Source organism: Bos mutus, chromosome 18 (genome assembly GCF_027580195.1).
Source record: "Bos mutus isolate GX-2022 chromosome 18, NWIPB_WYAK_1.1, whole genome shotgun sequence".
NCBI classification, from domain to species: Eukaryota; Metazoa; Chordata; class Mammalia; order Artiodactyla; family Bovidae; genus Bos; species Bos mutus.
In genome coordinates this window covers 6,781,894-6,805,704 of record NC_091634.1, presented here as the reverse complement: position 1 = coordinate 6,805,704, position 23,811 = coordinate 6,781,894, and the positions used below count along the sequence as shown (strand labels likewise).

The 23,811-nt window shown below is 49.8% G+C and overlaps 1 protein-coding gene across 2 annotated transcripts; it reads left to right on the top strand.

Moving 5' to 3' along the window:
* The first annotated feature begins 26 nt into the window (after positions 1 to 26).
* Positions 27 to 19,157, top strand: CPT1C (carnitine palmitoyltransferase 1C). Of its 2 annotated transcripts, none has more exons than XM_005905030.3 (19): positions 27 to 266; positions 951 to 1,105; positions 5,756 to 5,895; positions 7,495 to 7,666; positions 7,818 to 7,919; positions 8,012 to 8,149; positions 11,891 to 11,968; positions 12,183 to 12,290; positions 12,397 to 12,481; positions 12,757 to 12,952; positions 13,060 to 13,242; positions 13,978 to 14,083; positions 15,438 to 15,554; positions 16,486 to 16,650; positions 16,901 to 17,035; positions 17,643 to 17,795; positions 18,282 to 18,395; positions 18,508 to 18,600; positions 18,831 to 19,157. In XM_005905030.3, the coding sequence occupies exons 2-19, from the start codon at positions 965 to 967 to the stop codon at positions 18,942 to 18,944; spliced, it is 2,340 nt and encodes a 779-aa protein (XP_005905092.1). In that variant the 5' UTR covers positions 27 to 266; positions 951 to 964; the 3' UTR covers positions 18,945 to 19,157. The 2 variants fall into 2 exon arrangements, with proteins under 2 accessions (XP_005905092.1, XP_070243425.1); XM_070387324.1 differs by lacking the exon at positions 27 to 266 and adding an exon at positions 4,847 to 4,994 and having other exon boundaries at positions 966 to 1,105.
* Positions 19,158 to 23,811: the final 4,654 nt, after the last annotated feature.

The following is a 23,811-nucleotide window of genomic DNA, read 5'->3' as shown; positions in this document are numbered from 1 at the left end:
GATAGAAGATTAGAAGAGGGCGGGGATAAAAGCCGGGGCTTGAATACCCAGCGAGGAACCCGAGAGGCAGAAATTGGGGTTCCTGGATTTTGGATAGTCGGAGGCGACAGGAGCTCCGGAGGCGCATCAACCAAGTCGTGGACTCACAGCACTGGGACATATGCAAGTGGGAGGCTCCAGTCCGGCGTTCTAAATAGGGGGCGGGTGTGTATGTGTGCTCGGGCTTGGTCCCCAGGATCCGGTCGGCGGACCCCTGACTCAGCGTGGTAAGTGCTGGACTGTAGGGGCGCGAACTCCTGCGGGGGCCTGAGGATTGCGTCTTGGGCTGGGAGTGCGGGCATCTCCATCACTTGTCCTCGACGCTCGCCTCTGCTCTCAGCCTCAGCATCCCCGAGGCATGCGCAGCAGTGTGCCTCCTCCCCCGTCCCCTTCAGCCCGGGGCGGGGGGAGGGGACGCTGGGTCACCCCAGAGCACATGAATTTATCAAGAACCCCCCTCAACTCTCCTCCGCCCCCGCTCCCTGCCACAAGTCCCCCACCCCCAGTCCTTGCCTCGGAATGGGAAGCGGAAATGAAGTGGACAATGCCAACGTCCGGCAGGTGTTCATTTCAAAATCGGTTTGGGAATAACGCTTTTCCCGAGATCCCGCAACTCACCCTGGACCAGTTTCCCGCCTCGACCCCCAAATCTTGAAAGTCCTTTGGAGGGGGCCACTGTCCCCGCACCACGTTCTCAGAATAGCCACAAAAAGGGTTAACGCGAATTATCCGCCCTGCCTTTCTGTGCGTTCATAGAGGTCCCCGGCTGAAGTCCCCCCAACACTGGAGTCTACGGCCAGGACCCTCAGGACCCCGCAGGTGTTAGGGAAGGTTGAGCTGGCGTCCTACATTCCTGGGTCTGCGGAGAAGGGGCTGGGGGTCTGGGGAATGACCCTCTGTCCTCCTCCCAGGGCTGTAGCCTGACATGGCTGAAGCTCACCAGGCGGTGGGCTTCCGACCCTCACTGACTTCGGACGCGGGGGAAGTGGAGCTCGGTGTCCCGGTGTTACAGGAGATCTACCTCTCCGGACTGCGCTCTTGGAAAAGGCATCTCTCCCGTTTCTGGGTGAGAAGGGCTGCGACGCGGTTTCCTTCCGGGAATCCAGTTACCTGTTTCCAGGATACGCGAGGCTCCCTTCCTGGCATCCCGGGTGGTCCCGCTTCTGGGAGTTTTCATGTCCACTTCCAAACCCCCTTAAAGCCAATTCTGGATTCTCTGTGGCTCACTGCTGGGTTCCTCAACCTCACCTAGGAGAACTGCCATTCACCTGTGGTACCCACTTCCTGGACGCTCTTCACACTCTCCCCACAAACACAACTTCCATCCCAATTTCTAGAACTCAGTCCCCTTACCTGTGGTGCGCCTCTCACCTTTCCCTTTCATCTCCAGGCTCTAAACGAGATGCTCCCTGTTCCAGAACCCCATGGCCTGATCAACGACTTGGGTAGCCCACACCCCAGTCCTGAAGGCCCCCTTTCCCAAAGCCCTTGCCCACTGGCTCTCTGCGCCACCTCCTTGCCCCTGCTCTCAGCCCCCAGTACCCTCTCCAGTATGTGGCACACCCTCCCTCTGGTTCTGAAATGTGAACCTCCACCGACTGAATCCCAAACTCCCACTTCTTGCCTTTGCCCTAGAATGCCTTAGAATGCTCACATCCACCTAGAACCCGTGTCAGCCCTGGGGTCCCCAGTTCTAGAAGTCTGGCACCATCTATGGAGTCTCCCTAGAGAAGGAAATTGCAGCCCACTCCAGTATTCTTGCCTGGAGAATCCCATGGACAGAGGAGCCTGGCAGGCTACAGTCCATTGGGTCGCATAGTCGGACATGACTGAAGTGAATTAGCATGGGCTCATGGAGTCTCCCTGCTGGCCACACCCTCTTTGTGAACACAGGTCTTGAATGCCTTTGCAGTCTACCAGGACTGGGTTTGAGTCCTGACTCTGCCACTGACTAGCTGTGTGGCCTTGGGCAAGCGCATCTCTCTGAGCCTCAGTGTCCCCACATGTGAAACAAGAGTGATGGTAGCACCTCCCTCACAGCACAGTTGCAAAGATTAAACAAACTCTCACGTGTAAGCCTTGAGTCGAGTGCTTGGCCCATGGCAAGTGCTGAAGGTTAGCTTTTTTTTGGCTGCACCTTGAGGCATGTGGCCTGGAGAAGGAAATTGCCACCCCCTCCAGTATTCTTGCTTGGAAAATTCCAGGGACAGAGGAGACTGGCGGGCTACAATCCATGGGTCGCAGAAAGTTGGACATGACTGAGCACAAGGCATGTGGAACTTCCCTGACCAGGGATTGAACCCGTGTCCCCTGCAGTGGAAGTGAGGAGTCTTAACCACCGCACCACCAGGGAAGCCCTCTGAGTGTTAGCTTTTGATTATAATATGGTTTTTCATTTGCAAAATATCTGTGGAGCATTTGTGAAGGGCCTGGCACCATTTGAGGCCCTGGGGACATGGCAGGGAGCAAGACAGACAGAGTCCTTTCCTCATGGGGAAGATAAGTACTCAAAATGTAGAGTATGTCAGATGGTGACGTGCTGTAATGGACGATAATGTGGGCAGGGAAGAGGGAGCATGGAGATGTTGGAATACAACCCAGGGGCAGCCCAGGGTTCTCTCTGGAAGCTGCAACATTTGAGCAGGCTGGATAGCACTTCTATGGCCATATTGGTTGTTAAAACGATTATTAAAATAGGGATGTATCTGCTCCAGTGAGTAAATAGCCACTAACCCAAACCCCCAGAGAACCCCTTTCAGCCCTACCCCTGGGAACCCTTGGGCCTCAGGCCAATCCAGCAACCAAAGTGTTAACTTGTGGTTTAATAAACACACACATACATACACACATAAATAGGTATTTAAACTAAGATGTAATTAGATACAGAAAAATGAGGATGTTTTAAGTGTACAGACCTTGAATTTTGTAGTATCTTTGTAACTGGGGTAATACCTATGTAACCAACTCCCCAACAAAACAGCATAGCCATCATTCTAGAATGTTCCTTAGAGCCCCTTTCCTGCCAGTACCCCTTACCTCGCGCTCACTGCAAAGCAATCACCGTTCTGATTTCTATGCTTATAGACGGATTTGAACTGGTGCTGCTATGTCGAAAAATTTTATCTGTAACGCCTGTATTCGAGTCAGCTCTGAAACTCCTTTCTGACTCAAATGCCACTGATGGTCAGTGGCCCCCACCAGACACTCATATTAGTATAACTGATAATTGTAACAGTGACTCTTTCCTTTCAGTTACATAGCTGCCTCTCGCCCTGATGGTCACTTGGAGTTCTCACATCCTTCCTTTCCAGTCAGGGACCCCAGGAACCACCCTGAAGCCGTAGCTCCTGGAACTGGGTCCCAAGGAGAGGGCTGTGCCCTCAGTAACACCAGAGCTGTAATTCCATAGACTCATTGCTAAGCCTGAATTTCTTCACTTAAAAAATGGGAATCTTGACAGCCCCTGCCTTGAGGGACTGTTGTAACCATTAGTTGTCTTAGGAGAAGGTCTGACTCACAGAAGTCACCACTCCAGCATGGCCGTTCTTATCTCACATACCACACAGGTGCTGTGTGACCTCCGGCATGTTAGTAACTTCTCTGGCCTTCTGCTTCCTCATTTCTAAAACCATACTAGAGAGTAATAGATCTCAGGCTCTATACCAAGCAAACCCTTTGAATGTATTGCTCATCTGGTCCTCATTAAGACCTCTTTTTTTGTCATGCTGAACGACTTGCAGGGTCTTAGTTCCCTAATCAGCTAATCAGTGATTGAACCCTGGCCATGGCGGTCCTAACCACTGGACCACCAGGGAATTCCCTCATTTAGAGCCTTCTAAGGGAAGCCCATCATTAGTCCCATTTTACAGATGAGGAAACAGAAACTCAGAGAGATATTTTCACTTCCCCCAGGTCACACAGCTGCCATGATGCAGAAGTAGAGGCAGACCTGGAAGAATTAGAAGTCTGGCTCTGGAGCCCATGCTGACTCCTCACTATCCTGGGCTGCTTTTCTAGAACATGGTCTCAGTACTGATGCCCACGAGTTGTGAATTACACGCAGTGGGTCACCTGGGCCAAGCATGTGGCTTTGGTGTAGGTGGTTCATTGGCAGGAGATTAGAGTGTTGCCTGAGATGGTTTCCAAACGGATATGAAATTCTGAGATACAGAAGACTTCAGAGTATGGTACCCTCGTCCGGCTGGTTTGAGTGATTGACAGTGCCCTCTGGAGCCAGGAGACTGGATTCGAATCATGCCTCCACCACTTCCTGGCCATGTGGCCTGGGATGAGGTCTTCAAACTTTGTGTCGCCTCCGTTTCTTCACCCATATGATGGAGATGCGAATAATTACTATCTTACTGAGTGTGACGGGGGACGAAATGATTTAATGATGCTCCTGGTACTTGGGAAATGCTATAGAGAAATTTTCTGATATTAGGAAGCCCCTGTTCTATTGCAATCTAGAGCCCCAGATAGGAGCACTGAAAACATCTTTTAAAAAAAGAAAAACTAAACAACAAAAATAACCAGGTTCGCCAGTAACCTCCTTCTGCCAAGCCAAAGGGAGATTGCCCAGTAAATAAATCCCCAGTGAGAAGAAGATTAGCGACAAAGAGGACATGGTAATATTTATTGAGGTCCTATGGTGTGCCTGACTCTGAGCTATGCAATTGACCACCCTGTGCCACCCTACCCTCCCCCCCAGCCCTCTGCTTCATTTTCTCCATAGCACCTCTTGCCATCTGACTCATTCCACTAGAGCCTGTATTTATGTAGGTGTTGTCTCTATCCCCCATGAGAGCAGGAATCTTGCTGTCTTGTCCCTGCTGTTGGACTGCAGTAAGCCTTTGTGGAATGACATTTCCTCATCCAGCCCTCGTGACAGCCCTATGAGCCAAGTACTGAGATTTGGATTGTTCCCATTCTACAGATGAGGAAACTGAGACACGGAGGTAAAGTCACGTGCTTGCAGTCACTCAGCTAGGTAGTGACAGAGCAGAGATTTGAGCCCAGAGGGTGGGGACTCCAGAGCCCAAGGTCTTAACCATGATCTCTGGGAATTTCCTGGCAGTCCAGTGGTTAGGATTGTGTGCTTCTCTGGAAGACTGCAGGAGGCACAGTTTTGATCCCTGGTCAGGGAACTAAATTCCCGTAAGCCGCACAGTTTGTCAAAAAAAAAGTTTATACTTGTAAATGGCACCTGTCATGTAGTAAGCACTCATTAAATGTTAGTTATCACTTCCCTGGGAGTTGGGAGTTCGGTTAGTTAGCCAGCAGCTTGTGGGGATGTTCCCTAACCAGGGATTGAACCCTGACCATGACAGTGAAAGCGAGGAATCCTATCAACCTGACCACCAGGGAATCCCAACCCAACATTTTCATTCATTCCTCATTCATTCCAAGGCCAGCCCCTGAGCTCTGGACCCTGCTGTATCAATTGTTTTGCCTTTTTGACAGTCTCACCTTCAGGGTCCTGCCTGAGAGTAACCCCTCCTCCGGGAGCCCTCCCTGACTCCCTCAGCCTGAGCAATCTGCCTTATCCTATCACCATGACCACTCACTGCATTCTGGTCTGACCTCCTTGGGGGCAGGACCCAGATCTGTTTATTCCTCACGGTATCTTGGGCATGCATCTCAATGCTAAGTCAACATCTAAGAGTGGTGCTTAGCAGATGGGATAAGTGATTGAATAGGTGACCTTTCCTCTCCACAGAACGACTTTCTCACAGGTGTGTTCCCTGCTAGCCCCCTCAGCTGGCTTTTCCTCTTCAGTGCAATTCAACTTGCCTGCTTCCTCCAGCTGGATCCTTCCTTAGGACTGATGGAGAAGATCAAAGAGTCTCTGCCAGACTGGTGAGGTTCCCCACTTCAACCCAGTAACCTCCTAACCCCTTGGCCTCCACCCAGGACATTTCTGTATCAGCATGTGTGCCTGTTAAAGAAAAGTCACCTCTAAGACTTACCTGGGGTCAGATTAATAAAGGTAAAGCATCAAGTAAAGGGAGGTGATTTCCTCTATTGTCTCTGCACATTTTTCATCCTGGCTGCTTCTTGCTAAAGGGAATGTTGGCAAACTAGACAAAGGCCAGGTATGGTTATATATACTAACAGAAGTATGAGTTCTGCTAATCTACAGTTGTGTGGTCTTAGGCAAGAGACCTCACTGTTCTTGGTGTCAGGGGCTTCACGACCCAAATGAACTTTTGGGCCAAAACAATGATTGGTTTTTAGGGTGGTTGAGGAATTAAACAAAATCATGCATGTGGAATATATAGTACAGTACTAGGAGGTACTAGGATCTACCCTGGTGGCTCAGACGGTAAAGCGTCTGCCTACAATGCAGGAGACCTGGGTTCAATCCCTGGGTCAGGAAGATCTCCTGGAGAAGGAAATGGCAACCCACTCCAGTGTTCTTACCTGGAAAATCCCATGGATGGAGGAACCTGGTTAGGCTACAGTCCATGGGGTCGCAAAGAGTTGGACACGACTGAGCGACTTCACTCACTCACTCATTAGGAGGTTATGAAATGGGAGTAGTTGAATGATTATTGTTGTCTGGAAATCAGATGTAGGTGAAGTTGTCAGATAGCCTGAAAGGGCAGATCTAGGATCGGAAGTAGAAATTTCCAGAAAGGCTAGATTTACCTAATCTGAAGAGGGTAAGTGACTCCCTTCAAGTCCTCCAGGTGGGATTCGCTCATAGTCTGTCCTATTGCAACTTTGCAAACATGTTGACTTACTGTATCTTTAGACCAGCCATTCCTAATCTTGAGTTTGTATTAGAGTTATCTGGGAGGCTTGTTAAAACACTGATTGCTGGGCCTAGGGCCCAGGAATTTGTATTTCTGACAAGCTCCCAGAGGGTGCTCTTGCTGCTGGTCCAAGGGCCACACATTGAGAACCTCTGCCTCAGGGTGTAATTTCATATCTGGTATAGTGAAAGTAGCTCAGTCTGCCAGACTCTGGGATCCCACAGACTATACAGTCCATGGAATTCTCCAGGCCAGAATTCTGGAGTGGGTAGCCTTTCCCTTCTCCAGGGGAATCTTCCCAACTCAGGAATCGAACTGGGGTTTCCTACATTGCTGACGGATTCTTTACCAACTGAGCCATCAGGGAAGCCTGATATCTGGTATATTTCAATAGAAATACCAGCTCGCATTTATTAAACTCCTACCAATTTCCATGGGATGTGATTAGAAACTTGGTGTCTCCATATTCCTGAGGGGAGATGGTGGGCACACCAAGAGAGAGAATCACACCTCTAGCACTTCACAAGTGAGGAAACTGGACTTTTTCTGACCGACTCTAATTCTACGGGATATTCCTCCAACAGCCAAAAGATCAGAGTCAGAGAGTGTTAGGAACAGCAGGCGCTGGGTAGGGCTGGAGGGGAGGGATGTTCTGAGGCCAGGAGATGCTGGCCTATTCTTTTTCTCTACCCGCCCCCAGGGGTGGACAGCATCACAGGCTGCGGGGGGTCCTGGCGGCCGCGCTGTTTGCGTCCTGTCTGTGGGGAGCTCTGATCTTCACGCTTCATGTGGCCCTGAGGCTACTTCTGTCCTACCACGGCTGGCTCCTCGAACCCCACGGAGCCATGTCCTCGCCAACCAAGACCTGGCTGGTACGGGAGAGGCAGAGCCCTTGATCAAGCCCCCTCTGCCCTGTTTTCTCTGTGGAGTGCCACCCTCGCCGCGCCCCACCCCCACCCCAGCACCTTGGCCCCGGGCTGCAGTGAGGCGTTTAATAAACTACTAATTCCTGCTCCCCACCAGGCCCTGGTGCGCATCTTCTCCGGCCGCCATCCAATGCTCTTCAGTTACCAGCGCTCTCTTCCGCGTCAGCCTGTGCCCTCCGTTCAGGACACTGTGCGCAAGGTGGGCCAGGTACCCCAGGATGGGGAGGGAGGCGGCCGAGCTGGTAGGGGGTTGTCTATGGGACCTGCCCTCTTCCCTTCCGTGCCCCGCAGTATCTGGAGTCTGTCCGACCCGTCCTCTCCGACAAGGACTTTGACTGGACCGCGGGCCTAGCGCAGGAATTCCTGAAGCTGCAGGCCTCACTGCTGCAGTGGTACTTGCAGCTCAAGTCCTGGTGGGCGTCCAATTACGTGAGTACCGCGTCCTGTAGGCGAAGCTTCTGAACCGGCGCTCCTAACTCTGCGAGGTCTACGTCCCGCCCTACGCCCCGCCCACAACCCCAGGCCCGGCGGCGATTGGCGCTTCACTCCAGATGTGAGCCCATTGAGTCCCGCCCCCACGCTCCAATAGTTTAAACCTAGCCCAAGATGCTCCAATATTCTGGGCTCCCCTCACCTCTCCAATATTTTGAACCCCATCCATCCTGTGCTAACATTTTAGGCCCCATCCCCCACGCTCCCACATTCAGAGACTGGGTCTTCAATGATCTAGCTCCGCCTCCAGGACCCGCCCACATCGAGAACTCCGCCCCCAACCCTCTAGTATTTAAGTCGGAATTCCGGGCCCTTTCTAACATTTCAGTCCGTCCCCTGGTGGCCAGAGACTCCAAGCCCTACCCCTAGAATAGTTCTTTTCCTCTGCCTTCTGTGCGCACAGACGCCTGCCCTAAACGTACTTCCATCTGATTTCAGGAACTAGGGTCCTAGAAAGCACTCTGAGTTAAACTCCTTGAGAATCTGAGGCATGGAACCAGGCATCGAATTGCCCTGTAAGCGGCTTCCAGGTCTCTCATTCTGTAGGAAGCCATAAATAGCTGCCAGGCAGCATGTGATGTGCTGGAGGTAGTGAAGAAGAAATAGATGTTATTTTTTTTTAGGTTCCACGTAAAAGTGATAACATATAATATTTGTCTTTGTCTAACTTTACTTAGTATGGTAATCTCCATCACTGACTCGATGGACATGAGTTTGAGCAACCTCCGGGAGTTGGTGATGGACAGGGAAGCCTGGCGTGCTGCAGTGCATGGGGTCACAGAGAGTCGGACACGACTGAGTGACTGAACTGATGTTGCTGCAGATAGCAGTATTTCATTCTTTTCTATGCAAGCCTTAGTTTTAGAGGGGTTTTTTTCCTTCATGTTCTTAGACTAGAGTCCATTCTTAAAAATATATATATATATAAAACACTTAAATAACATAATAATTATACAATGTATAAATAATGTACATGTATAGTTATATAAATAATATATATACACACCATATGTATATCTAATTGATACATTTCATTATACCTCTAAGGCACTGTCAGCTGTAACATGCACCATTACCTTATGGACAAGAAAAGAAAAAGAATTAAGTCTAACACAGTGCTTTCTTATCACTTATACAGATCAATCCTCATTATTCACACATTCTGTATTTGAGATTCTTCTACTTATATTTGTAACCCCTAATCAGTACACGTGGCACTTTTGTGATCATTTGGAGAGTTGTGCAAGGTTGCAAAAATTTTGACTTGGCTTGAAGTGCACATTTCACTGAGGTGAAACAAGAGTGGAAGGAATCTGACCCTGTATTTCCCTTTGGAAAAATGGCTCAGTGTTGGCTAATCAGCCTTCACTGGCACTTTGTAGGACATAACGACCTTGAGTAACAGGTGTGTATTAAAAAGAGCTCACTTAGGGACTTTCCTAGTGATCCAGTGTTTATAGAATCTGCCTTCCAATGCAGGGGACACTAGTTCAATCTCTGGCTGCAGGAATGAAGATCCTGCGTGCAGCAACTAAGACCCAATGTAGAGACATCACTTGCATATACTGTTGCATCACATGGATATAATGTTACAATATTATACATATAGTAAAACACACAAGTCTTACACGTACAGCTTAAGTTTTATGTATGTATATAACCAGATAACCCCTACTTAGATCAAGGTATAGAACTTTTCTACCATTTGCTGGAAACTTCTGGATTTTTCCAGAATATGTTGCCTATTCCCAGGGAATGACAGCTACATCCTGGCTGGTCTAAGTTTAAGGAAATGTACGATACCACCAACTTAAAAGATCCCAAATGCTGCAAGGAAGACCAAAGATCCTGTGGGCTACTACTAAGACCCAGTGCAGCCAAATAAATAAGTAATTAAATATATTTTTAAAAAATAACCTTAATAAAAAGGAAGGAAAATATCTAGAAAACACTAAAAATCTCTGACCACCTCCCTTTTAATTCTTGTCCCTCCCAACATTGCCTGTGAGAAACACTTTGGTCAGAGTCTTTTCTGAGTGTATGTATACATATATTGATACCCAGGGTTATGTAGATATTCTTCAGGTATATATATTTTATTTTATAATATATAATTTTAATATATTTAATAATATAACATGTTATATATCATATTACATGTTTAATATATAGTATATAAACACACATAACATAAATATATATAATTTTAATTATGATTCAAATGTACATAATATAAACTTTGCCATTGTAACCATTTTCCAGTGTACAATTCAGTAGTACTAAGTATAGTCACAATGTTGTGACCCCATGGACTGTAGCCCGCCAGGCTGCTCTGTCCATGGGATTCTCCAGACAAGAATACTGGAGTGGGCTGCAATTCCCTTCTCTAGGGATCTTCCCAACCCAGGGATAGAACCCAGGTCTCCTGCATTGCAGGCAGATTCTTTACCGTCTGAGCCACCAGGGAAGCCACATAACATAAATATCATATAATTTTAATCGTGATTCCAAGGTACATAATATAAAATTTGCCATTGTAACCATTTTCCAGTGTACAATTCAGTGGTACTACTAAGTATGGTTACAGTGTTGTATAACCATAACTACTATTTATCTCTAGAGCTTTTTTATCATCTCAAACAGAAACTCTCTGTGCCCATAGGCAAAACATTCCTATCCCAGGGACTTCCCTGGTGGTCTAGTGGCTAAGACTCTGTGATCCCAATGCAGGGGGCCTGGGTTCGATTCCTGGTAAGGGAACTAGATCCCACATGCTGTAATAAGACTCAGCACAGCCAAATAAATAAGTAGAATAAACATTTTTTAAATATTTATTTACTTGTTAGGCTGTGTCGGTCTTAGGTGTGGCATGTGGGTTCATTTGTTGTGGCATATAGATTTCTCTCTAGTTGTGGCCCGCGGGCTCAGTGGTGGTGGCGCACAGGCTTAGCTGCCCCGAGGCACGTGGGAATGTTAGTTCTCTGATCAGGGATTGAACCCACATCCCCTGCACTGCAAGACGGATTCTCAACCACTGGACCGCCAGGTAAGTCCCTAAATATTTTTTTTTTAATTCCTGTCCCCATTCTCTGAAGCCCCAGGTAACCTCTATTGTACTTTCTGTCTCTATGAATTGGCTTATTTTAGATTTTTCGTAGATGTGGAATCATACACTATTAGTTTTGTTGTGTCTGACTCATTTCAGTTAGTGTGTTTTCAGGGTTCATCTGTGTTGTCACTCTGAAGAATCAGAGCTTCATTCCTTTTATTCTGTTGTATAGATAGACCACACTGTCTATTCATCCACTTGGTGGACAGGTTGGGTCTTAGTAGAATTTTTTTTTTTTAATAAAATGCGATCATTTCACATTTCTTGTTGTTTGCCTATCCTTTTTCACTGTGCAGCCCTTCTTGGTGCTCATTCTCTGTCAGTAATATAGATGTAACTTGTTCTTTTTAAACAGCTATGTTATTCCATAACATGAGGGTTGCACGGTTTAGCTAACTGGTCCCCCATGGATGGACATCTAAGTTATTGCTAGTTACCTCTCTTGACACCTGCTTCATTGAGCTCGACGCTCCCCATTTGACATAGCAAAGTCTGGAGGGACCACCCCCTCATTTACCCCCTCCCTTGACCCCAACCACCCCAGCTGTGTGTCTCTGCCCCACTCCCAGGTCAGTGACTGGTGGGAAGAATTCGTGTACCTGCGCTCCAGGAACTCACTGATGGTGAACAGCAACTATTACATGATGGTGAGAAGGAGAGACGGAGGTTAGGAAGTGGGCAAGGGATGGGGTTCATTGTTCCTCGGGTCTAGGGCTGGGGTGTCTGGCTAGAATGTGGGGTTTAGGGTCAGTGACCCCAATCACAGTCTGGAATTCACCATCCCGCCTGTTGGGATCAAGACCTGTGTTTGAGGTCAGTGCCTCCATCCTGCGCAAACCTGACGCCTGGCCTGGCCCACAGGACTTCCTGTACGTCACGCCCACTCCTGTGCAGGCGGCGCGCGCGGGCAACGCAGTCCACGCCCTCCTTCTGTACCGCCACCGCCTGGACCGCCAGGAGATCCTGCCAGTAAGAGGGCTGCCCCTGCGGGCTGGGGATGGAGGCTGTGGTCCTCAGATGTGTGGCCACCACCTGGGTCCTGGGAGGCAGGTCACGAGCCTGTGATCTCCTGCAGACTTTGCTGATGGGAATGCGACCCTTGTGCTCCGCCCAGTATGAGAAGATATTCAACACCACGCGAATTCCCGGGGTCCACAGAGGTGAGGCCCCTCTACCCCTCTCGTTAATAGAGGTAGAACAGTATAGTGGCTAAGAACACGCTCTCTGGAGCCAGCCTACCTGGGTTCGAATCCCAGCTCCGTAACTCCCAAGCTGTGTGACCTTCAGTTCAGTTCAGTGACCTTGGGCAAGTTATTACCCTCTCTGAGCTTGAGTTTCCTCTTCGCTCAAGTGGGACAATAAGGGTACCCGCAAGCCACTTGGTAAGTGGCTAACAAAGGTCCTTATTCTTACAACGTATCCCCCCCAACCCCAGATCACATCCGCCACCTCCGTGACAGCCGACACGTGGCCGTCTTCCACCGGGGCCGGTTCTTCCGCGTGGGGACCCACTCGCAAAGCCGCCTGCTTTCCCCGCGGGCCCTGGAGCAGCAGTTTCAACGAATCCTGGACGACCCGTCTCCCGCCTGCCCCCACGAGGAGCATCTGGCGGCCTTGACCGCTGCTCCGAGGTGAGGGTCAGAGGTCTGGGGGCCCCAGGCCCGGCCAGAACCCTGAGGTCGCAGGCCTGGCGGAGGCTGGGCAGGGAGGAGGGTGGACTCAGTCACTCCTCCGGCAGGGACACCTGGGCCCAGGTGCGGAGGTCTCTGAAGACCCAGGCCCAGGAGGCCCTGGAAGCTGTCGAAGGGGCCGCTTTCTTCGTATCCCTCGACTCAGAGCCCGCGGGGCTCACCAGGGAGGACCCCGCAGCTTCCTTAGACGCCTACGCACATGCCCTGCTGGCCGGCCAGGGCCACGACCGGTGAGTCAGCCCGCAGATCTGGCCCCCACCCGACCTGTGACCCCAGACCCAATGCACTGAGACCTGGGGACCTCTGAGGCCGTTAACCTCTAGACCAGGGACCCCAGATTTCAGGACCGCCAAACTCCTGACCTGGATTCTCAGACCTTGAGAAACTCTAGACCCAGACTCCAGACTCACAATTGCAGACACAGGGACCCCAGATCTGAGGATTAATAGGTGCCAAATCTAGGACCCAGGGAATCCGCCAGCCAGACCCTAAGCCTGGGGACCTCAGACTCAGAACTTCAGACCATGGAATCCTCGGACCTTAATGTAGGTGCCCCAATTCAGGACCTCAGCCCTGGGACCCCCTACCTAGAGATTCTCAGATAAATTCTTAGATGCCCACAAGGCACCACTCTGATTTCTGAGACTCCTGGGAGAATTTCCCTAAGCTCTCAGCACCTGTAAACCCTGAAAACTTTTTAAATTTTTTCTGAATTTTTTTTGAACTTAAAAAAAAAAAAATGTTCTCTCAAAACCCCTGAACCCTATGATCCTGAGATACATTTCAGAGATGATCAGAACCCCCCACTAGAGACCCCTACCTTCTTAGGGATCCCCACACCAGGCCCCCAGCCCTGATTCCTAGATCTCCCAACCAAAACCCACTCAGTTCCCACAGAGAGTCCCCTGACTTCCCTCCTGGCCTCTTTGACTCTTTGGTGACCGCTTTGAACTCTCTCCCGGCAGCTGGTTTGACAAATCCTTCTCCCTAATCGTCTTCTCCAATGGGAAGCTGGGCCTCAGCGTGGAGCACTCATGGGCTGACTGCCCCATCTCAGGACACATGTGGGAGGTACGGCAAGCCAGCTGGCCCTCCACCCTGGCGACCGCCACCCTCCCCCCACCATTTCCAAAGACCTTCCTCTCTGGTGCCTTAAGGTTAGAGGAAAAATGAGACTCAGAGAGAGGCAGACACCGGACCAGGGTCACCCAATAAAGAAGGGTATCTAGGATTGAAAAGGGAGAGTGTTAGTTACTCAGTCTTTGCAACTCCATGGACTGTAGTCCGCCAGGCTCATCTGTCCATGGAATTCTCCAGGCAAGAATACTGCAGTGGGTTGCCATTCCCTTCTTCAGGGGATCTTCCTGACCTAGGGATTGAACCCCGGTCTCCTGCACTGCAGGCGGATTCTTTACCATCTGAGCCACCAGGGAAGCCCATCTAGGATTATGACCTTTCTTTTTTTTGGCCTATGCTGCTTAGTTTGCAGAATCTTAGTTCCCTGACCAGGGATGGAACCCAGGCTCCCACAGTGAAAGAATTGAGTCCTAACCATTGAACTGCCAGGGAACTCCCTATGACCTTTCTTTGACAAATAGGCATTTGGGACTCAGAAAAAGGAACTGATTTGCCCAGAGTCACAGAGTTAGAAGCTGCCGAGTGAGAATAAAAATCCAGAATATTCTGAGACCAGAGTGAGGCCTTCCAACCATATCACCCTGAGTCAGAACCATCCTCTGGCTCTGGGTTGCTGTGTGACCTTGGGCAAATTACTCCCCTCCTCTGAGCCTCAGTTTCTGCCTCATCAAGTGAAAGGGTTGTATTTTCTTTCATTTTTAAGCTCCTGTGCAGTCCTGAGAAACTTAGCCTCTCTCTTTTCTCTGTTTCATTTAGTCTTTAAACCATCGGGGGTGGTGTCTGCATCCCACTGGGTTCCCAGTCTTCCATAGTGTTGCATGAGGGGTTGGCTAGGGCCCAGGGTGAGGATCAGGCATGTATGAGAGGAAGGAGGGCTGATTCTAGATCTTGAGAGCAGCCCTAGCTAAGCACTGATTCCTCTGTGCCTATTTTTTATTTAAAAAACGAATTTTTTTTTTTTGCCTTTGATTATATTGGTAAATGACACTCTTAATTCAATTTAACCTCAGACCCTACAAGACACTTCCTGTCATCTGTCATCTCTGCATATCATACTTTGAACCAGTCAGAAGTACAAGGGCAGTAAGCACCAACTGAGTATTAGTATTAGCCTTGCTCTCAATGACTGTGACCCCAAGATCCCACCTGTGACCATCCAGAGGTTTCTGTTTCTCAGAGATTGTCCTGACTCCCTTAAGAGGGGACTTCAGAAAAGGGGGGCCTGGTTCGATGCCCCTTGCTTGGTCCAGCGGGAGGAGGGACTCTGACAGCTTCAATCTGCACGCAGTTCACTCTGGCCACAGAATGCTTTCAGCTGGGCTACTCGGCAGACGGTCACTGCAAGGGGCACCCTGACCCCTTGCTGCCCCAGCCCCAGAGGCTGCACTGGGACCTTCCAGACAAGGTGAGGCTAAGTTTCTAGGTTCCTCTTCCACATCCCCAAATTCCTGGGTTTGCCTCTAATCTCATCCCCAACCCCAGTCTCAAGCAAAAAATCAATCCCATCCCTAAGCCCCCAATTCCAAACCCACATCCCAAATCAAGCCAAACCCAAACCCCAATCCTGTCTCTAATCTAACCCCATCCCAACCACATCCTCTGTTCTAACCCTAACCCCAAACTAACCCTGTTTCCACCACCCCTGCTCAACCCCAATCTCCACACCATCCTCAACCTCAATTTACTTCTATCCCAACTCAGATCCAACTTTGTCTCCATCCCAAACTCATATCCACCTCCATCTCCAGCAGCATTCTTTTTTGGTTTATTCACTCATTCATTCATTCATTTGGCTGTGCCGGGTCTTAGTTTCATCTTGTGGGGTCTTTTTGGCATGTGGGTCTTTTCGCTGGGGCATGCGGGATCTAGTTCCTTGTCCCGGGCCCCTACGTTGGGATCATGGAGTCTTAGCCACTGGACAACCAGGAAAGTCTCCCCATCACCATTCTTAAATTCAATCCCATCCTCAACCCTAACCCCATCCCATGCATCCTAAGTGGCCTCAGTCATGTCCAACTCTTTGCCACCCCATGGACTGTAGCCCACCAGGCTCCTCTGTCCATGGGATTCTCCAGGTAAGAAGACTGAAGTGGGTTGCCATGCCCTCCTCAACCCCATCCCATACATAACCCCCATTCATATCCCATCCTATACCCAATCCCAACCCCATTCCCAGTCCTAATTCATTCCTCATTCCCAGCTCCATTCCCTGTCCATCCCATCCCTGTCCCCAAACCTCAATCCCATCCTGACCTTCACTGCCAGCACCAGCCCCAACTCCAACCTCCTCCTGTCTGTAACCCCCAGCCATTCCTCCCTCCCTCCTTCTCTGGCAGATCCATCTATCCATCTCTCTAGCCCTGAGGGCAGCCAAGACCTTGTCTGGAAACATCGACTGCCACGTCTTCCCCTTCTCCCACTTTGGCAAGAATTTCATCAAACGCTGCCATCTCTCTTCAGACAGCTTCATCCAGACCACCTTGCAGCTGGCCCACTTCCGGGTCAGTTGGGTTCCTAACCCCAGCCCCCCTCTCAGGACCTCAGTTCCCCTGGGCCCCCAAGACCCGTATTGTCGAGCCCTTTCATGACTCCTTGGTGGTGGGTCTGCCATCTTGATTAAGGGCTCCATCGAGCCCTCTCCCAACTGCATGTTCCTGGGTGGAAGGAGGCTGGAGGGCCACACAGAGGTGGGTCAGGTCTGTGAAGGCTTCCTGAGCCTGGCTGACAGGCGTGTCTCCTCCTTGTCCCCAGGACAGGGGTCAGTTCTGCCTGACTTATGAATCTACCATGACTCGCTTGTTCCTGGAAGGCCGCACAGAGACGGTGCGTTCTTGCACGAGGGAGGCCCGCGACTTTGTGAGAACCATGGAGGACAAAGAGAAGACAGTGGGTGTGGGCCTCATTTGAGGCTTCGGTCATTTCCACCTTCTCATTCATACATTTACAAACACTTAAGGAGCGCCTTCTGAGGTCCAAGCTCTGTGATGAGACAGGGGAGGAACAAGCCGAGTCTCTGACCTTAAGGAGCTCACTGATGGGGGAGACAGAGGTAGTTCAGCATAGTGTACTACATGCTTTAATGGGGATCACACAGAGGGCACGAGTGGGCACCCGTTTCCAAAATGTAGGTCTCTTTATTTAACCTCTGTGTGACCTTGTAGCTTTCATTTGTACCATTCCTCATGTTCCCTACATAATCTCTCACTCAGAACCCCGCAGGCACCTCTGTTTCCTCTCCCCCTACTTGTTTTGAGGCTCAGTGAAGGGAGTTTGGGCCCTCGATACCTGGGAACCCACCTGATTCTGCCTTGCTGTGTGACCCTGGGCAAGTGACTTCCCCTCTCTGTGCCTGTATCCCTGCTGCGAAGTGGAGTTGATATCTCTGCCTTGCAGGGAAGTTGCAAGCTGGGTTGAGGCCGGGGGTGCGACAGGCCCCAGCAGTAAGCCCATTTCCTGTCTTTCCATGACCTGTGACCTCCCCGGGGGTCCCCAGGACGCACAGTGCCTCGCCCTGTTCCGCCTGGCGGTGGATAAGCACCAAGCTCTGCTGAAGGCAGCGATGAGTGGACAGGGGGTCGATCGCCACCTCTTTGCTCTCTACGTCGTGTCCCAGTTCCTCCACCTGCAGTCTCCATTCCTGGACCAGGTTGGGAGCAGGGAAAGGGTTAAAGAAGAGAAGGGAGGCACTTCAGGGCAAGGAGGGTGATGTTGGAAAAAGGAGTTATCAGCAGAGGAGAGAGCTAGGGAGGCCAGGCAAGAGAGAGGGAAGGAGTGGAGAGGGAAGTGGGGCCTAGAGAAGGGGGCACAGTTATGGAAAGGATGTGAGGGGCGTGGTCAGGGCGGAGGGGCGGGGCCAGTGGGAGAAGAATGTGGTCTAGAAGACAGCAGGGTCAGGAGTTGAAAGGGAGAGGGGCGTGGTTAGGGGCGGGGACAAGGAGAGGGGCGGGTTCTGAGTTGGTGAGAGGGGCGTGGTTAGGGCGGGAACAAGGAGAGAGGGTGTGGTCTAGAGGGGAAAGATCACACGGTGACGTCAGGAAGGGGCGGGGCAGAGTGGCACATCTTGAAGAGAAATTGGCAGTTCAGCAGCCGTGGCTTGTCTTTAGCGCACAGGTGACCGACTTCTGTCCCTCAGGTTCACTCAGAGCAGTGGCAGCTGGCCACCAGCCAGATTCCTGTTCAGCAAATTCACCTGTTCGACGTTCATAATTACCCCGACTATGTCTCCTCTGGTGGTGGATTCGGGCCTGTGAGTGGAACTGGGTCCTGAAAGAGGAGGGGGCTGGGAGGCCCGCCGTCCCACCTATGGCGGGAGGATGGGACCTAGGGCTGTGTTGCTCCCCTCACTCGTCCCTCTGCAGGCCGATGACCATGGTTACGGTGTGTCCTACATGTTCATGGGCGATGACGTGATCACCTTCCACATCTCGAGCAAAAAATCAAGCACAAGAACGGTGAGGCTAACCCACCCCGGCCCCTCCTCTCTCGGGACTTCCGCCTCCCTCCTCTCCTACAGCTCAGGATTCCAGACTCCCAGCTTGCCGCCTGCCCACGATCCCGGAGCCCCAGTGCTCAAACCCCGCAGCCCTCAGGCCCAGGGGCAGGGACCCCAGCCCTCTTGTTTCTCAGCCTCTCGGAACCCCTCTCCCAGCTTCTCTTGCACGTGACACATCTCTCCTTCCAGGACTCCCACCGGCTGGGCCAGCGCATCCAGGACGCCTTGTTGGACGTGGCCGCCCTCTTCCCGGAGGGGCAGCGTCTTAAGCGCAGAGGGTTAGGGGAGGAAGACTCGGGTTAGGGGAGGAGGACTCGGAGCACAGCTGTGGCTCTCTCCCCTGCCTTACCAGGGGCTCCAGAGCCCCACGACAGCCACTAACTTTTGACGCCTTCCAGAGGGGAGCTGGTCTCCCCAGGAACTAGGGGGAAGGTCTCTGCAGCTGGGCTGGTGCAGGACAGAGGCAGCCTGTCTGGGTTTGGAAATCCCACATCCTGACTAATAAAGATGTGTAAGCTGGGGGTGTGATGTCTGCTGTGCTCTTGGGCTGGGCAGGGATGGGTGAGGTGAGGGTCATGGTGGAGGAAGAGAAAAGTTCCCATCCATCCCCAGGCTCTGCCATGAATTCTCAGTTACAGTCACCATGTCAGCTATAACCCTGGCACCTGCTTAATTTACTGCCTTTCAGCTCCAGTCACACCACACTCAACCATGCAAGACCCATCCCAATCAACCCCACAAGCTTTCATGAGCTCAGTTCCTGCTGCCCCAACACCTACTGCCCACCCCGCATTTTAAATATATATATATATACTTATTTATTGGGCTGTCCTGGATTTTGACTAGGGATTGGACCTGGGGGCCCCTGCCTTGGGAGCACAGAGTCTTAGCCACTGGGCTACCAGGGGAGTCCCTGCCCACCCTAAACTTAAAAGGTTGAGAACTCCCAAATGAATCCCCCAATATTCTTAATGCGGTTTTGATTCTATCTTCCATCTTCATAGCCGTTGTTGCATCCCTCTATGCCTTTCTCCACTAGTCATACCTCCTGTGACTGATTCCTGCCATCTAAGGACCCTTGTGGTTGGACTGAGCCCATCCAGATGATCCATGATTAGCTCCTAATCTCAACTCCAACTGATTAGCAACCTTAATTCCCTCTGCAACCTAATTCCCCTTTGCCATGTAGAATACCATATGCACAGGGTCCAGGCATCTTTGGGGGAACCATTTTCTGCCTACCACAGGTGCATAGATGAAACCAGACTGGCCATGAGTTGGTAAGTGGGGAAACTAGGGGAAAGGTCATTGGGGTGGGGCTGGTTCACCAGAGTGGTTAACAAGCTGCCTAGTGGTTGCAGAGAGCGGCTTCGGGCAGAAGGCCTGACATCAGGGGGACTCCTCAAGGGCTGCGGGGTTCTGGGGGCGGGGGGGCTCCTAGTTGTGCTTAAGGCTGAGCTTTTCAAACAGATACTCGCCCAGCCAAGCCTGGGGACCAGCCAGCCTGCGGAGGTCAGTCAGGTGATCACCCATCTTGCAGATAAATGTCACCTGCTCACCTAGGCTGAGGATCCAGGAAGTCACAGAGGTGGGAGTCTGCACAGGGAGAACCCAGGGCGTGCGGATCCATATGGGCCTGGTTCATGGAGGTTCTTCTCCATGAACACGAAGGCTTCCGTAGCATCCTGGGTTTTACCCCACTCATCTTGATACAGTTTCTGCCCGTCTAGGAAGAGGGCATGGCAGCCATGCTGGTTTTGCAGTTTCAAGAAATGGTGGGTGCCCTGGCGCTTGTCCTAGAGCAGTTCAAGGAAAAGGGGGCTCACGCTCTCGAGTCACATTGTGGCAGTGGAAAAAGAAGCCCAGAGGCGGGTAGGTGTAGGAGGCCTGCAGATACTTGTTGACCAGGTGGTGGACAGCGGCCTCTACCTCGGTGAAATGATTCTGACGAATCTGGGAACCCATGGTTGATCGGTAGTAAGGAGTTAAGCTCAAAAAATGGTGTCGGCTGGTCTTGGTGACCGAGGATAGCTGCGTAGCTGATTCCAAAGATTGCAACTGGAAAAAAAATGTTGGAGGGTGGTGGGAAGCTGGAGGAAGGGACATCCCTGGGTCTGTCGCATCCAAACACTGTGGAAGAAAGAGGGTCTGTGAGACCACCACGTGCACTCTATAACAGCGGTCTCCAACGTTTTTGGCAGCTTTCGTAGAAGACAATTTTTCCATGGACCAGTGCGGGGGTGGGGGGATGGTTTCAGGATGATTCAAGTGCCCTACATTTATTGTGCACTTTATTTCTACTAGTACTGTGGCAGCTCCACTTCAGATCATCCTGCATTAGATCCCAGAGGTTGGGGACCCCAGTCTATAAAACCCTTCCAAAGAAAACAGGCGCAAGGCTTCATGACATTGGATTTGGCAATGACTTCTCAGCTTGGATGTGATAGCCAAAGCACAGGCAACAAAAGGAAAAAAAAAAGATACATGGCATTACAACCAGATTAAAAAATTCTGTGCATCCAAGGACATGATCAATAGAGTGAAAAGAGCTGGCATGTTGGGAGACTATAATCTGCATATTGTGTATCTGATAAGGAGTTAATATCAGATATATGACATGACTCCTACAATCCAACAACAAAAGCCAAGCAACCCCATTCAAAAAATAGGCCAAGGACTTGAATAGACATTTCTGCACTGAAGATTCACAAATAAGCCCATGAAAAGATGCTCCTGGCAGTTGCCAGGAGCTGGGAGGAGGGAGGAATGGGGAATGAGGAGGTTTTGTTTAATGGCTACAGTGTTTCTGTTTGGGAGGATGAAAAGCTCTGGACATAGACAGTGGTGATGGTTACCCACTGTTGTGAGTGTAATTCATGCCACTGAATTAGACACTTAAATATGACTAAAAGGGTAAACTGTATATGATGCATATTTTGCCAAAATTTTGAAAGCCAGTCATTCAATTTGCTCACGATCATACAATCTGGGTTGAATTGGACTCACTGGCCTTGTTGTGGTCACCAGTCATTGGTCATTGCATTAAGCTGAAGGGTCACCTGGGAAATGGGATGGCCAGGGCTCTCTGTGTCTGTGGGGTATCTTCAATAAGTGTTCCCCAAAGAGCAGCCTGATTTGTTCTTTTTTAAACTTTTTATTTATTTTTCTCTTTTTAAATATGATTTTTAAAAGATACTTAGCTGTGCTGGGTCTTTGCAGCATGCAAATTCTTAGTTGTGGCATGTGGCATCTAGTTCCCTGACCAGGGATCAAAGCTGGGCCCCCTGCATTGAGAGCTCAAAACAGTGTCTTAGGCACTGGATCACAAGGGAATTTCCAGTGTAACTTTATATTTTAACATACTGGCTGTAGACTTATCTTATTACTCTTCTGTAGAAACAAAAAACTTTGCTTCTCTCATCTATTTGTTTCTTCAGGAGACCTTTAGAATAATTGGGTCAATTCCTTTAACAATAATCTCACTGGGATTTTGATTGAATTTTCATTAAAACCACAATAGAATTTGGATAGAATTAACATCAGCACAACATTCAGACTAGTTATCCAGGAAAATAATTAGTCTCTCAAGTATTCAAGGACTCCTTAAAAGATGCATTTGGGCCTTAAGGGTATGGAATTGGATTACTCATAATCGCTGATCATCGGTACACACTCCTGTTACGTGCGCCAATTATTAAGCTATTATCTCTCGGATTCAAATTCCCTCCCTTGTGAATCTGGGACACCGAAAACCACTTTTTCTTTGCCAACAGGCTGTGTTCGACTCTGCCAGTAGGGGGCACCAAAGGGACTGAAGGAAGCTAAGAGACTGGGCTCTTCCGGTTTGCGCTCTGCTTATTTCCTGTCAGTTTTTCCTACTCATCGGTTATCACCCAGCATAGCTTCTTTATCCCAGCTGAGGCATTTCCTTCCTGCAGCAGCTGCTAAGTTCAGTTTGCAGTTTTTCCAAATCTTGCGCACCCTGAGAAATGCCAGTACCATTTTAGCATGGTTTCAGAGAAGGCCCCAGTCCCTGGTGGTCCTCTAAGCTCAGATAACATCTGCAGCAGCTGAGCAATCCCCCCTCCTCATTGTCCTCCTCGGATTTCATCTTCGGTGAGCCTCTCACCCAAGTGCTTAGTTTTCATAATTCTAAGCCATATTTGTTTGTCCTTCACCAGTGTTATTAGCTGCTTCCACTGCCACGAGTTATTACCACTATGATACCATAGCGCTCTCTTTTTGCCTTTTCAGTTTCCTAGTTACCAACTCTTTATACCTAAGTAACATTTCCTTATATGAAATCATCTCTGTAAAAATAACCAGTGTGATTTCTGTCTCCTGAATATACCTTGGCTGACATCAATATTTGCAATAGGAAGTGAATTCTCAAATTTGGTTTGGGAAATGGTTTAGTTGGTTCTTAGGATTTGAACATAGTGATGAGCTCCTTGTCAAGAAATGGAATGCTAATATTCCACAGTCTGCAGTGGCATCATGGTAAATCATATATTAGCATCCATCTTGACTGTTACGAGGTTCTAACTGAAGTCTGTGACTTCAGGGATGAGCGGCTGCTGCAATGAACCATCAGGGCACTAACAATGGCCACAAGGAGAGTGGCATTCAGTGGCTTCTTCTGAGTGCCCTGACAGGCTTAATGAAAGAACATTATGAGCTCAGATCTTTGAAATATTGCTTCTATGTTTTGTTTTGTTTTTTTTGGCTGCAAAGCATGTGGGATCTTAGTTCCCCAAACAGGGATGGAACCTGTACCCCCTGAGCTGAGATCTTTAACCTCTCAGCTCCAGTCACATTCAGAGAACCAATGAGCTTCCATGGAAACCCTAAAAGAATTTCACATTTCTTATAAACACAGGGTCAACATGGCTGAAAATCCAACACAAGCTGTAGCTGTATGGGTTCCAGAATTACATACCAAGTTGAATTAAAAACCTTGCTAAGTCTCTGATAGGAAGGTTGGGACATTGATTGGGAAGGAGTGGAAGCCTGAGACTTACAATGGGAACATCTGGTTGAACACAGATAAATTTCAGACTTTTGAACTTTGTTTGTTCCCACTTCTCCACACCGGCTATCAATTCATTCTTGACTCCCCTTTCAAGCAGAACTCGGAAGAGTGTACCATCATCGACATCCCATCGGCTGA

What these genes read in the sequence shown, in the direction of transcription:
- CPT1C (XM_005905030.3), top strand. Translation starts at nt 965, where the DNA reads ATGGCTGAAGCTCACCAGGCGGTGGGCTTCCGACCCTCACTGACTTCG. An exon ending in AATTCCCGGGGTCCACAGAG is followed by an intron (nt 12,482 to 12,756) that starts GTGAGGCCCCTC and finishes CCCCAACCCCAG; the next exon opens with ATCACATCCGCCACCTCCGT. An exon ending in AAAAATCAAGCACAAGAACG is followed by an intron (nt 18,601 to 18,830) that starts GTGAGGCTAACC and finishes CTCTCCTTCCAG; the next exon opens with GACTCCCACCGGCTGGGCCA.